This window comes from Microcebus murinus, chromosome 9 (assembly GCF_040939455.1).
Source record: "Microcebus murinus isolate Inina chromosome 9, M.murinus_Inina_mat1.0, whole genome shotgun sequence".
NCBI classification, from domain to species: domain Eukaryota; kingdom Metazoa; phylum Chordata; class Mammalia; order Primates; family Cheirogaleidae; genus Microcebus; species Microcebus murinus.
Genome location: NC_134112.1, coordinates 82,251,814 through 82,266,857, shown reverse-complemented (window position 1 = coordinate 82,266,857; position 15,044 = coordinate 82,251,814). Strand labels below are relative to the sequence as shown.

General features: G+C 47.8%; 1 protein-coding gene across 1 annotated transcript; it reads right to left on the bottom strand.

Moving 5' to 3' along the window:
- Positions 1 to 8,132: 8,132 nt before the first annotated feature.
- CPA1 (carboxypeptidase A1) lies at positions 8,133 to 14,816 on the bottom strand. The gene is made up of 10 exons (XM_012789229.2): positions 14,717 to 14,816; positions 14,127 to 14,208; positions 13,590 to 13,823; positions 13,259 to 13,360; positions 12,595 to 12,696; positions 12,296 to 12,406; positions 11,522 to 11,612; positions 10,845 to 11,044; positions 10,268 to 10,352; positions 8,133 to 8,403 (listed from the first exon to the last, which is right to left on the bottom strand). Exons 1-10 carry the CDS (start codon positions 14,794 to 14,796, stop codon positions 8,216 to 8,218), a joined length of 1,275 nt encoding a protein of 424 aa, XP_012644683.2. The 5' UTR covers positions 14,797 to 14,816; the 3' UTR covers positions 8,133 to 8,215.
- Positions 14,817 to 15,044: the final 228 nt, after the last annotated feature.

The window sequence follows — 15,044 nt, the reverse complement described above, 5'->3', positions numbered from 1 at the left end:
GAGAACTTACTTTAGCCCTTTGCTAATGCCAAAATGCTCTGGCTTTTTATTTTCTTTACGGCATAGATAGAAAAATGTAAATTTTTCCACTCAACTTTCCCTTAGCATGGATAAGATTTTCAGCCATTTGACAAATATGCATTTTTAAGGAAAAAATATTTTGTCTGTAACAAAGTTCCAATTATGCCATTTTAAAGCTGGCTAGTCACGAGTTTAGACTTCCCCGCCTGATTCTATTTTGAAAGTAAATAGTAGTCTCCCTTCGTTCAGATTCTGCATTCCCATCATCAAACCACGTTGGAGTGTTAGAAGCCACTGTGTATATGTGGACAGTTGGTTTAGCCAAACCTAATAGAACTGTTGTGTGTTTACCTGAGAGATCTGACAGGTTGAATAAATTTATGTGTATTTCTTCATAGTGCTTTGCCCCACTAGTAAGGATTTTAAACATCCATTCCTCAAAAGACTTGTTCTGAGTCTGTGCTTTGTGTTAAATGTTACTATCAGACATTTTTTTACATGCTTGAGGTATTGCTTTTAGTGTTATACTTTACTAGTTTCTCCATTAGATTAATTGATATTGTATTATTTAAATGATGAGTGTGATGCTTTGTGCAATTATGAATGTTGAAGATTAAAGTACATAGTTACTAATTTGTCGTTTGCTATTAATATGCTGAAACCTGCCAACTTCTCTCTTCCTCTCTGCCTAGAGGATTTGGGGGAGCCACAGGAGACTGGGGTGATTTGAAAGAGCACCTCTTTTTGCTGCTTCTCCCAGAAAGACATATGTTCTTTTATAAATGAATCAGGAGATCAGTCCAATTAATGGAAGGGACCTTAGCTCCCTAGTCAGACTGCCTGGGGCTTTGTTTTCTTTCTTGCTCAGGCAGGACTGACGGCCACCTTAAACAAACTGGATCCTGGCTTCTGGTCAGTGTTTCGGGGTCGACTAGCTGCCCTTGCCTGGGACTTAGGCCCCCCAAGACAGAAAGTGCTTTATCGCTGTGTAGCTGCAGCTCCACCTGAACTACGGTGATGGCCACAGTCTAAATAATACATTAAATGCTTTAAAGGAGTATGTTTTTAAGAAAGAGAGAAGGGAAAGAAAGAAGTAAGGAAATAAGGAACTGGGGGGAGGGAAGAAGAGAGTCGAAAGGGGGAGAAGGAGGAGAGGGAGGAGAAAGCTGCATTACTCATTTGAAAACAAAAGGAACATCCTGGCTGTAGTATTGTCAGGCTCAATTTGTTGAAAAGTGTAGAATGATTTAAATGGCCTACAAGTCATTTTATATTTTACCTTTAGTTGAAAGCCGGAACCAGCACATTCATGTTGGACTTGGTATAAATCAGAATTAAAAGAGAACAAATAAGGTTCGTTAGTTCCTCAGGGATTTTTTTCTGTGGTGCTATTTAGATTATATAAAAATTCTTAAGACTTTGGCCTCACCAAGAAATCAGAACAAACAAAAACCTTCTTTTCTCCAATTCCCTTGTGAAATATTAGTGAAATCAGAGTCCTAGGCTAGGAAGAAATATGTAGGTAATTTTTCTTGTGTTGGTTTTGATTTCTGTCGTGTTGTTTATTGGTTATAGATTCTGTCTTTTATATTATCTGACTTTTTTAGAGGGATAATTAGTTTCTGTCCACCTGAATTTAAATCCATGACCACCTTCTTGCTCTGCTCTGAAGATAATCATTAAGAACATTTCTTTCTCCGGTTCCAAAATGTTCTCTGTCTCTTTAACACGTGTTTATTTTCTTCACAGTACATTCAAAGATGTAATTTGTATAATACTTATTTTTCATAAGAAATATCAGAAAATGTGGATTATAATTCATCAGTTTAATTATGTGGGCATGTTGACTACTTATATGCAGTTCAATTTATTTTTTGATTAACACATATGTTTTTCACGTAAAAGCAATAAATAAGACACGCCGTGTTTCCGAAGTGTTCAGATACATTTGGGTGGTAATGCTTACCTAGGCTTGTAATAATTATTGAAATTATTATTACAGCATCCTTAAATTGCTACACAGCTCAGTTATAGGATAAAAAAATGTAATGCCAGAAATTTGTCAGTCTTGAATTCTGACAGAACAGGATTCAGTGCACGGTCTTATGTGCGTGTGTTTGTCGTGCTGCGGTCCTCTTACAGTCTCACCCTCCTCGCTGACGCTCTTTGTTCTAAATGCGGACGCGAATTCTCTTGTCTGCGTCATGTCCTGAGGCACCTGGTGAAATGTGTCACAAGCAGAGGGCACTTATTAAATGCTGTTGACTGATGGACTACATTTTCTAAAGGATATCAATATGTCTTCTCTCTGAAATTATTTTGACTATGAGCTCCCAGAGGGTGAAAAATCACCAGCCTGCGACAGTGTCCCTTAACAAGTGTTTTGAATAAATGAATTGAACTTGTCAAGATTGAGGTCTGGATGTGACGGTGGTCACTCCACGCTGGTCTGCCATTCTGGAGACCCAGAAAGCTCGTTATCTTTTGTCCCTGTGTGCACCCTGCATTTGTTAGATCTCTCTCTCTGCAGGAGGTGCTCAGGGAACTGCTGGGGACATTATTATTCTGGCTGTCGGCTGTGTGCCAGGCTCCAGATTCTAGCAAATACAGGTTGCACACCATCCTCATCTAAAAATGTGTTATTTTTCTCTTTTGTTTCAACTCTTAAAGATCTCCCGAGAATAATACTAGCCAATATTTATGGAGAGCTTACTATGTGTCAGGCAGTTCTCCTCCATTCTTCATTATGTGTTTTGACTCCTTTAATTCTCACAACAGTGCTGTGAGATAGGTACCCCCTTTTCAGATGAGGAGACTGAGGGTCGAGTAGAAAGTAAATGACTCAAGGTTGCCTTGAGTCACTGAGCTAGGTGGTTGGGAAGCCAGGATCCAGCCTGAGGATCGTGGCCCCAGATGACATTCTTTTAGCCACTCTGGCTGTGCACAGCCATGTCCTCCCTTGGTGATGCCTCTAACTACAACGGGACTGTCACTTTCCCTTGGCTGTTGGCTTCTCTTCCATCCTAGCCACCCAAGATTCCACAGAAAACTTTCCTCCTGCCTGCATGAAAGACAGTGTAAATTCAGGAGCCGAAACTTCCATTCCTGGGAATATGCATTTCTATGATCTGTGTCCAGTGTCCTGTCTTGAAGATGGGTGGTGCTCCAGGGTTTCTGAGTTTATTTTGTTTGTTAGTGGAAAACCTGTGAGGTACCACTTAAGAAATGAGAGTTATACATTTTTAATTAGATTGTAGGGGGAAAAGTAGGCTGTTTTCCTGATAGGCCGAACTAGTTATTCAATAAACCATATTGATATGATTTGTGTCTGATCTTTTCTTTCCTTTGTGGTGATGCTTCTGATTTAGGCTAAAACATATGTTGTATGAATTGGCTGATGGCATAGGCCTGGGTTTGGGGGGAGACAGAGGCAAACTCAGTGACTGTCAGCAGAGCCCTCACTCCACTGCAATCTTCTAAAATTGTGGCTGACACCACTACTGTGACTAAGTAGAAGACTCTCTCCTTTTAGTTTGGCAATAAACACTTGGCAATCTCAGTCTCTGGGGTTGATAGATGATGCTCACTGTTTGAGTTGCCAAATTAAGGCAGATCCTGAAAGCTTTGGGGAAGAATTCATTACCCTTTGACAGTTTTTCAGATTTGATGGGTGCTCTATGTTTTTCTCCGAGCTCCTCCTTGATCTAGTGCTCTGGCCAGTTTGAATGTTATGGTTGGTCCTATCAGCTTCCTGTAAGCAGTGCCTGGGTCTTAGTGTGTTCACAGAATGCTGTTTCTGTGGTCCTTGGAGCAGGATCCCCTGTACTTCTTGAGATCCACCAGTCCCACTTGCCCTTGCAAAACAGTTGCCAGGATGATGAATCTCCCTGCACTGCATGAGGGACCAGTGAGGTCATATCTGGATTGTATTCAATGACATTAAAATGTTAGCTTTAGGCCAAAGCCAGAAAGCTAGCCACAAATATCTGAATGTTAATTCAAGAGACTACCTGAAAGATTCTCATGGACTCCCAATGGCCCACAAACCACATTGAAAACCATATGTAATGAATTCATTTAAAAATAAAGATTTTTTAAAGGCCCTGGAGAATAGGCATTAACATAATCAATGCCCAAGATTGCTACAGGAACTGAATGTGAGCAGAATGTGCTCTTGAGAATTTTCATCGGAGCTACAGCAGAGTGTAGAAAGGGGAATGGCTTCCAAGTGGGGACCTGAGAAATTCCTTCCCTTGGTAGTAACCCTGCTGCTTCCAGCTCTTTCTGGAGTGTAAATTTTTCTGAAGATAAGACAACTGCAGTGTTCTGGGCAAGATGGTAAAATATGTTGCAAGAACAGAGAAATGAGTTCAGACAAATTATAAGAAAGAATCTGAGCAAAAACTAAGATTAGCCATTTAGACGTTTGATGTTGTTGATAAGCTGATGTTAGGTAACTTTACACACAGGTTATCTGGGGTGTTTGAAATAGCTCAGTCTCTGGGGTTGTTAGATGGTGCACCCAATTATAAAAGCTTGTTGCAAGAAATTATGAAAAATAGAAAGAGAATAACTACCACCATTACCCAGGTTGGTGACAATTATTATTGACGGATATATCCTTCCAGTCTGTGTATGCGTGTTTTAAACAGAAATGGGATTTGTACTCAACACACTATTTTGTAGCCAGCTTCTGTTTTAAAACAACTGAATTCTATAAATCACATGCCATCAAATTCACCCATGTTAAGTGTACAATTCAATGATTTTTTAGTAAGTTCACAGAATTGTGCAACCATCGCCACAACCCAGTTTTAGAACATTTCATCTCATAGCCAGCTTCTTTCACTTAGTATTTTGTGAACGTTTCCTATGTCAACACAGACCTTACTGGCTTCATGACATTCCATTGTGTGGACGTGTCATATCAGCTCCAATACTGATAATTACTTAGGTTCTTTTTATTTTTTGTCATCCCAATCTTGTACATACATATTTTGAACTTGTCCAAATATTTTTATAAAATAAATGCTTCCAAGTGGATTTTCTGGGTCAAAGAGGCGATACATTTAAAATTTTGATTTATATTGTCAAATTTGCCCTCCAGAAAGGTGGTGCAAATTTATCCTCCCACCCGCAGATGACAGTGCTTATTTCATCAGACCCCGATAACACTGGAGTCGTCGGTCTTTTCATTCTTTGCCAATCTGATGAGAGAAAAATGATGCCTTTGTTTTTTATCTTTAATGTACAAGAAATCACTCAGGATCGGTATCTTTCATACGTTTATTGACTTTTTGTGTTTCTTTGGGGAATTGGCTATTTTTCTTTTAAAGTGTTAGTGTTTTGTCTTTAACCCCTTTCACTCCAACCCTTCAAGGTTATTAATACTTATTTTCAGAGAAGTTGGAATATTTTCTAAAATTATTTTCTTTTAGCTTTGTTTTTACTTAAAAATTTAAATTATTTTACCCATAGATTTGTAAAAATATGTATCTGAAAATAAAATGTAAATCTCTTCCCATACTTGAAAATAAAAATAACAACTTTCAGGTCTCCATTCAACAAGTACTTACTATTATTAATTTTTTTTTTTTTTTTTTTGACAGAGTCTCACTCTGTTGCCCAGGCTAGAGTGCTGTGGCATCAGCCTAGCTCACAGCAACCTCAAACTCCTGGGGTTCAAGTGATCCTCCTGCCTCAGCCTCCCAAGTAGCTAGGACTACAGACATGTGCCACCATGCCCAGCTAATTTTTTCTATATGTTTTTAGTTGGCCAATTAATTTCTTTCTATTTTTAGTACAGAGAGGGTCTCGCTCTTGCTCAGGCTGGTTTCAAACTTCTGACCTTGAGTGGTCCACCCGCCTTGGCCTCCCAGAGTGCTAGGATTACAGGCGTGAGCCACTGTGCCTGGCCAACAAGTACTTATTATTGATATTAATGAATATTATTACTCTGTGCCATGCACTTGGCCAAGCAGTGGGGATAGAGTGGTAAATGAAGCAAAGCAATCCTGCCCTCGTGCAGCCTGCATTCTGCTTCTTCATTCCTTGACTTTCCAGTTTTCTTAACCACTACTGTACGGCACTCACCGGCCCCGAAACCTTGCCCACAGCCAGCACTCATAGTCCGCACAATAGTTTGTGCTGTGCATTGACGATGAATCCGTTTTGCTCTTGTGTGATGAGGAAAGCTTTAAAGCACTGAAAGCTTGTTTTACTTTGCAGGCAGCTTTACTTGTAATGTAAATCAGAATAGGTAACATATATGTTTTCATTACGTTATTTTTAAATGTTCACAATTTTATTTTGATAAATGAAAAATTAGAAAAGTCATATCACAGCTGTCCGGCTAAAGTCGCTGTGCGTGTTCATCTGTGGCTATCGACTATAGTCAACACTCGTACTGAAGTGGTTAAGACTCTTACTCGGCTCAGAGCTTTACTTTCTAAACAACTCTGGGAATCCAAAATAACTTGCACATGGGTATTTTCAGCAAGCCTACAATATACAGATTGTAAAATGTATGAATTCATTAATAAAAGTAGAGAACATTCTCAGCAAATATTTGTTGGGCATCTATATATCAAGTACTACTGATGGTGTTGGAGATTGGATGGCAAACAAGGTAGTCTCTGCTATCAGGGAACACAGTTAATTTTAAATTAAGCAATTCTACCATCAAGGTCTGGGTAATCCAGCTTTGTGAAGTAATAAGTTGTCATGCTAACTTAATGTTTTTTCTCTTACCAGTCTTAAAAGTAAGATGTTTGGCTTCCTATTTGCCCAAACTAAGCAGTTAAAATGGGTTTCAGCTTGTCTACAATCTCTTGTCACATAGATTGAAGGAAAATGGTTTGCAAAAGATAAATTGAAGAGAGTATTATGAGATCTTTAGGTCATCTTTCTATAAAGACAAACACCCATTTCACCTTGTCTCATAACCTTACATAAGTTTATGTATACTATATGCATATAGTACATATGCACACTATATGTATAGTCAGGCGTATTCTTTTTATTTTTTAAAATGTTTGGTGGCAAAAACAGTATTGAAATAAAACTCCAAGGTGAAAATTCGTGTCCCTCAAAAAGAAAAAAAGGCATTTTGACCTACAGGCCATTTTATGTGGTGAAGGCAAGACTCAAGTCAGTGGAGCTGGATGCATCTTGAAACCTGACCTGGCCAAAAGCAGAGAGAAGCCGCCGTCCTCGACCCTGGCCCCCTGCCCTGTCCACCCTAACCCACTTCCTCAGCGACTTCAGTGGGAGGAACCCCTGCCACACGCTCCCACCTAAAGAGATATGGAAGAAACAAAAGGGAGAGTCTGGCTTTGAAAACCATTGGGATACCCAGCGTTTCGTGTGTCACTAGCCACTGAGTGTACTATCACAGGTGTCGGGCAGCAAGCCAAAGAGGGAGGCCAAATTCTAGGAGCTGTGGAGGGTGGGAAGGAGTAGGGGTGACGGGAATAGAGGGGGCAGAGACAGAGAACCAAGGACACTGGGAAGGCTGTGGCAAACGAACAGTGTGACTACTCCTTTCCCTAAATGCAATGTCTTCATGATATACTACAACTAATAAACTATTCTAGGATTGGCATTTGGATTGGTTCATTATCTTCAGTAAATGATTTCATTGAACCCAATTGTTTTCTTCCAATTTAATTCAGGCATGGAAGACCATATTTTGCTTAATCTGTTTTACTTGGCTACAGCGTCTATTTCAGACAGCAGTGCCCCCAGCATTATTACAGTTCGTACCGCAGGTTATCGCTTTTGTAGATGAGTGGCTACAACTAGCTAGGCTATTGTACATGCTGAATTCCTTGCCACCATGGGGTGCCGGGCATTTGGCTAGCAGCTGTGGCTGCTGCTTGCTGCTGAGGTATGAACAAATCACCCCACTGACGAGCTGAGCTCAGGGTGGTCTAATTAAAACAGACGCCGCTTGGACACAACTTCACAGGACCTTGGAATGCAGGGGAATTTAGGGGTCATCTAGTCCAACCACCCACACATTTCCAGTGAGGCCTGCAGGAACTAAATCACTTCTGCCCCAGCTTGAAAACGCAGACACGCCACATGTGTTTCACACGCAAGCCCCAAGGTTCTGTTCCTCGTACGCCCAAACTTTATTTGGTTGCCTGGGTGGGGCAGGAGAGCAGGAAAAGGAGGGTGCCGAAGGGCCAGTTCAGTAGGGGTGATTCCGGGTGTGTTCCATGATGGTCAGAAGTGCCAGCCATGTCTCTTGGGCGGTGGGGATGATCTGGGAGGCCGGCAGCAGGAAGCCGTAGCGCCCGGTGTCCCGGAGCTCAAAGGTGAAAGAGTACTTGATGCCCTGGCTGTAGGTCCAGTCAATGGTGCTTCCACTGGCTTGATCTGGGGCAGAAGCAAAGCCAGAGAAGAGCAAGGGTCACTTTGGAAACACTGACATGGGCCAGGTTAACCGTCCAACCCTGTGCAAAGCCCAGGGCCTTGTGCAATGCTGAGTGGAGTCAGTGTCTACTAAGGGCTGGTGTTGACCAAGCAGCCTGGCTTCCAGGAAACTCCTGCTGGAAGCCCAAGGAGGAGATCAGCAACGGTTCTCCTATTCACTGGGGGATGCAATTGCAAAGTCTCTGCAAAAAAAAAAGTCTCTGCAATTGCAAAAGCCCCTCTGAAAACTGTCTCCATCCAACAGCCACTTCAGTGAAGCCTCTAAATATACCAGAGTTCCCCGCTTGGGTAACCAGGACTTGTTCCCTCGGGACTGGTCTGCAGAGGAAAGTGCAAAGAGCAAGAGGCAAAGCAAAAGCCACTCGTCTTCCTTAGGAAGAAACTCCACAGTTAATGGGGTAACAAAGCTGCTTCCGAACTGAGCGGCGGAAAGGGAGGTGGGCTGTGCATCAGAATTAAACTTGACAACATTGAATGAAGCAAAACCTTAACTCAGGATTGAAACAGTTTCTAAAAAAGGCCTGGGGTCCAAAAGCGAAGTCATTATCGGGCACATCTACGTCCCACTCGCTCACCAAAAGCGGGGCACTCAGGCAGGAAGTGCGTGCGATGTGTGTGCAGCCCTCCCCCTCAGAGCTCTATACCCACTTTTACCATCAAGTACTCTGATGCAGCCACGCTGGAGTCCGTGCTATTCCTGCAACACTTCAGGCCACATCACACAGTAGGGCCTTTGCTCTAGAAAGTTCCTTTGCCTGGAAGACTCCTCCCTCATTTCCATCAACGCTTGCCCACATGTCACTCTCTTAGTGAGGCCCACCTGCCCCACCTCCACCCCCAGCGTTCCTGATCCCCTCACCCTGGGCTAGGTTTGAGTCTTCTCCTAACCTGTAGCATGACCTTGTTTATGTTTCTTGTCAGTCTCCCTGGCTAGCTCATAGGTTTCCTGACCTTTGCTGGTTTTATTCACAGCTGTATCCCAAGCACACAGAACAGGCCCTGGCATATAGTAGGTGCTCAATACACACGTGTTGGCTTAATTCCATTTTGATGTAGTAATACTCCTCCCAGGGGCAGTGCATGTATAAGTAAGTGGGGCAAAAATCAGGTATAGTCTGTACTTGAAGAGCATTATAGAAGTGTTTTTAAGTTGAATTTCCCAGTGATCTACAAATCCCAGCAGGACTCTACCCCATCCATGTGGCAAGCTGGACTTAACCCCAAGATGAGGGGACTAGAGTTTTCAGAGGAATTCACATGTTTGTCTGAAAGTATCAAAGGAGCCAGAGTTCATGTCAGGAAAAAGGGCCGTCCACCCCTCCAAACAGCCCTGGCCAGCAGTCATCACGTATAGCTGGAGTTGGGGCAGTGTTCTTGCCCAGGAGGAGGTCTGGGCACCTTGGCTATTTTCTTCCACAAGAGATACTCCCGAGGGCAGGAAAAGCCAGCTGACATATTTTGTTTGTTTGTTTGTTGAGACAGGGTCTCACTCTGTCACCCAGGCTAGAGTGCCGTGGTGTCAGCCTAGCTCACAGCAACCTCAAACTCCTGGGCTCAAGTGATCCTCTTGCCTCAGCCTCCTGAGTAGCTGGGACTATAGACATGTGCCACCAGCATAGCTAATTTTGACTACTTTTAGTAGAGACCGGGTTTCACTCTTGCTCAGGCTGGTCTCAAACTCCTGAGCTCAAACAATCCTCCTTCCTGAATCTCCCAGAGTGCTAGGATTATAGGCATGAGCCACCACACCCGGCCACCAGCTGACGTTTGTCCTGCCGCCACCCAGAGAGACTTTGTGGCCACTTACAAATTGCTTTGATGATGCTGCCATACGTGAACCTGGTCCCATACAGAGAGGCTAGGGCTGTCACAGCAGCTTTGGACAGCTGATCCTGAAAGAAACACCAAGCAAGACCACCCATCATGGCCAGGCCTCTGGACCAGCATGGCCAGAGTAGCCTGGGGGCTGGCAGGGTGGCCCAGGAGCATGCACCCTGCAGAAGGACAGAGCTCAGCCTGCTCAGCCCTGAAGGGTCAGCCTCAGAGCTCAGCAGTGCCATGATCTTCTGACCCTGCGGGGTGCCTTGCTGGCACTTCCCGCCCTTTGGTCACACTGCAGCTCCAAGTGTGGTGCTGCCAGATCAAAGTCCAGCCCTGCACCTGTTCTGCTGCATGACAAAAGTGACTCAACCACTCTGTGCCTCAGCTTCATGGAAAGAAAGTGAAGCTTGTCCACCTTGCTGGTCTTTCCAAGCCATCAGGGGTCCATGGAGGAAAGGGGGATCAGGCACTCTGTAAGAAGGTCACCCATCAGGGTGAAAGCCCAGGCCTGCCCACAAAAGCTGCCTTTGGGGTGTGAGGGCAAGCAGGGGGTCAGCGCCTACCAGCTCGGCGTCGTCAGGGGCTGGATCTGACTTGTAGCCATAGGGATAGAGGAGGAGCTGGGAGTAGCTGTGGATGGAGATGAACGCCTTGATGTTCCCGTGGTCTTTCACGAAGTCCACAATGGACTTGACCTCCACTTCGGAATTGGCATACTTGCCATGGTAAGTCTCAGAGCAAGGGTTGCTGCTGGCTCCAGGCACTGTGGGAGGACAGAGGGTAGGTAAGAAGTGTGGCTTCTACAGCTTCCATGGCTTCCAGTTCTTTGCATGGAGCTGAGGAAGAGGTGGGGTGCAGGAGGGCTTCCCTTCACTCCTGGATTAAGGAAAGGCCAGAGGCCTTTGATAACCTGGGGTCCTGCCTTCCCACCAGGTTTGGGCAGAGCTGGCAGACACGCCCAGGGAGGTAAGATGGGCCCCTCGAAGGAAACCAGTTCTCACAGAGATGGGGCTGAGGAGGAAGGAGTTGAGGGTAAGCTAGAGAACCCCTGGACAGCCTTTCAGCCCTTAGCTCCGTTTGGAAGGAGCATTCTTTTTACAGACAAGGGACAACCAGCTTTCAGAGCACCACCACCATTGTGCTCAGAGGGGGAGGTGACACCCCACCCTCCCCCACTGCTGGGGCAGGACAGAGGCTGGGCAACAAGACAAGGGCCCCCCCAGATCACACAAGGCCTTACGCCCAAATCCCGCATCCCAGTTCCTATTGGGGTCCACGCCAACACAGAGGGAGCCCGACGTGATGGATCGAGTCTTGCGCCACATGCGGTTCTGAGGAAGGAAAAGGGATGAGCCACCCCCTGGCACACGGTGAGCGTGGGGCCCAAGTCCGCCATGGGCTCAGGGACTGCAGAGAGCAGAGTGGGCTGGGCGAGGTGGGGCCTTCCGGCAGGGGCCACTCTCAACACAAAGTCCCCTGATCGGGGGCTTGGCCTCCGCACAGCATGGGGCAGGAACCACTCTCCTCAGCTGGTTGTTGGCGCAAGGTGGGTTGGGGGTAGAATCCACAACAGTGGGGGACCGTGGATGGTATTTGGCCAGGGAGGGCTGTACATGGTGAAGAAGCCATGAGGTGTCCACCAACACCCAGCCCCATTTCACTTGCTGTAAAAATAGAAGTAGGACCAGGAAGTGAGGTCTAAGGCAGTGGGTCTCAACCGGGGACAATCTTGCCATTTTGCAATGCCCGAAGAGATTTTTGGTTGTCACCACTGGCGGTGGGTCGAGTGCCACTGGCATCTAATGGGTGGGAGATCAGGATGCTCCTAAACACCCTCCAGGCACAGGACAGCCCACAGCAAGGAATGACTTGCCCCAAACGTCCCTCGTGTGGAGGTTGAGAAACCCTGGCCTGGGAAGACAGGTCTCTCTGCCCTTCCCGCAACCTCTGGGGGTTGAGATTAGTGGTGAGTAGGCTGTGGGGCTCAGGGTCCGAGAACAGCAGCAGGCTGTACCTTGCTGTGGGTGTAGGCAAAACCATCGGGGTTGGTGACGATCTCCAGAAAGATGTCCATGTTGTCAAGGATGGTGGTGAAGGCCGAGTCCTTTCCGTAGTCTTGCGTGATCTGGGGTTAGAGGGCAGAGGGGAGCGTGGGGCAGACCAGGCGTCTGCCACACTAGAGCGACAGACACCTTCCCTTGGCCTCACTCTGTGGCCACTGCTTCTGGAGGGATAAGAGCAGTGCTGGGCTCCTGTGGGCCGTGGACACCAGCGCCCCAGGGGCGAGAGCCCTCCGCCCCTCCCGGGCCTCACCTTCTTTGCAAACCAGACCCCGCTGGCCTGGGTGACCCACTCCCGGGAATGGATGCCCGTGTCGATCCAGATGGCAGGACGGTTGTTCCCGCCGGTGCTGAACTGCAGAAGAGGCAGGGAGGAGGTCATGGATGACATCACAGCAGGGGCCTCATGTCACCATCCCGAGGGGGAGCTCAGCCCGGGCTGGAGACCACCTGCCATCCACGCTTCTCAGGCAGAGGCTCTGTGCGGGCGGGCGGGCGTGGGACCCTGCAGAGCTTGGCCTTCTGCCCTCTGCTCAAGCTCCTCTCGGTGAACGTGACTCAACCAGACCCCAGGCCCTGCCCTGTTTTGCTGCTCAGACAGCGCTCTGTGTTTTGTCACAAACAAAACGCCTTATCTGGATTATCCAGACGCCATGGTACTTTCATAATGTGATACTTGATTGGAAACACTTGGGTCCCCTAAAAGTTTAAATTGTGTGTGTACATGGGTGCAGGCACCTAGGCCAGCATGGAAATTCAGACCTTCCCAAATGTCTGCATGGTGAGTCCGTACAACAGTGTGTTCCCTGAGACTGTGGGCTTCCTGCAGGAGCCCACGCCCATCCATCTGTGGGTGCCCTGCATGGGTTCATTCTTGCGTGTGCACCCATGGACATGCACATGTGGACGCCCGTTACCTTCAGCACATAAATGGGACGGCCTTCATAGCTGTTGCCGATCTGGATCTTGCTGACAAGTGTCGGGTGCTCGGCCACCAGTAAGTCCATGAAGTCATAGATCTGAAACGGGAAAGAAAGGAAGAACGGCCTGAGTGGCTTCCGGGCACCCAGATGCCTCCCTTAACATCTCCGTCATCCCAGCCTGCTGACAGCCCTGCAGTGCGACCGAGCCGCCACCCAGACCACAAAGGCCACGTGGAAACAGAGCAGGTGCCACACACGCCCAGGCTGGCCAGCCACAACGAAGCGCTTCCTGCTCATGGGGAGTGGCCACCAGGGGCGCCCTCACCTCCTCCAGGGTGTGGTAGGTGGCGTAGTTAAAGGTGTCGGTGGAGCGGGCCAGGGACCGGAAGGCGAACATCTGCTCCTGCTCCTCGTCCAGCAGTGACTGCACGTCCTCAATCATGGTCTCGTAGCTGATGCCATGGGCCTCCAGGAAGACTTTGGTGGCCTGGCTGCTGTGGAAGGGCACTCGGACATCGATGGGGGAGCCAGGCTGGGCAGGGCCCCGCCAGAAGTCCAGCTGTGAAGGACAAGAGCAGGCACTGTCACAGCAGGCTGGAGGCACCAGCCAGGACAGGGCCGGCCTGGGAGCGGTTGTTGGTGCCAGAAGCTCCCATATTGTTGGGGTGCAACATGGGTATTAGGGGCAGGGAAAGAAGGGGAGACTTGGGGACTGGACAAAGCCCAGTGTGGTCAGGAAGTGGTCACAAAGCACAGCGGAGGGGCTTGGAGACAATGAGGCAGAGAGAACTGAAAAGGGGGTCCTGGCACTTTGCAGCTGGCCCTGGAGGTGCCCTGGGGCCTCAGGGAACCCCTCTCTGACCTGCAAGTGCTCCAGCTCCTCCAGCACCTTCACCTTCTGTACCTGGGCTTCATCGGCAGCAGAGATGCGGAGCACCTGGTGCCTGGGTGGAGTGGGAGTGGACTGAGCACCTGAGGCAGCACCTGCCCTGGCCACGGACACCCCCAGGCGAGGCAGGGAAGTGGCATCCTGGAACCCCCAGGTGGGCCTGGGTGCTCTGGGCTGAGCAGGGCAGCATGAAGGGTCTTAGCAATGGGAGGCCCGGGCTCGCTCACACATTCTCTCCCCATCTTTGGAAAATTCTAGACACTCTTACTGTGCCCGTTCCAGTCGACACTATTTCTCTCTCCCAAGCCAGCCAGGCCTCCTCCTTCCTCCTCTCCTGAAAATTCCTCATCAGAGCTCAGATTCTTCCAGGGCTCAGGAGATTGTCCTGAGACACCTGACCCCATCCCAGCCCCGGTCCCCCATCAGCCTGCCGTCCCAGGGTGGTGGCAGTACATCCTCTCTGGCTGTGTCCCCTGGGGTCTGTCTGTCTCCTCCAGACACTCGCAGGGAGCTGAGCCCTCCCACCTTCCCTGGCCGCCCCCCCCTCCTCCCCACACTCTTACCCTGCAAAATTCTCCTTGCCAAAGACAGCCCCCAGAAGAATGCTCAAAACCAGCAGCCCCCGCATGCTGTGGCCCCGCATGCTGTGGCTGTTTGGAAAGGTCAGACTGAGGTTAAGATGGCCCCAGGCTTTTAAACCCTCTCAGGATAGAGGTCACCTGTCTGTGCCTGAGGGCTGTTCTCCCCTTGCACCTGGGCCCTGTCCCACAGGGAGCCGTGGCGTGGGAGTCCAAGCCCTGACACCCTCTCACCCTGCCAGATAAGGCGGCTGGGAATGGGCAGCTGGAGAGATAAGCCGGCCTCAGCCTTGAGGGGCCAACCTGGGCCTGA

Coding starts and splice junctions, on each gene's coding strand:
- CPA1 (XM_012789229.2), bottom strand. CDS start 14,796: ATGCGGGGCCACAGCATGCGGGGGCTGCTGGTTTTGAGCATTCTTCTG. Junction 14,209..14,716: donor GGCAAGGAGAATTTTGCAGG/GTAAGAGTGTGG, acceptor CACTCCACCCAG/GCACCAGGTGCTCCGCATCT. Junction 12,697..13,258: donor GTCCCATTTATGTGCTGAAG/GTAACGGGCGTC, acceptor CCTCTTCTGCAG/TTCAGCACCGGCGGGAACAA.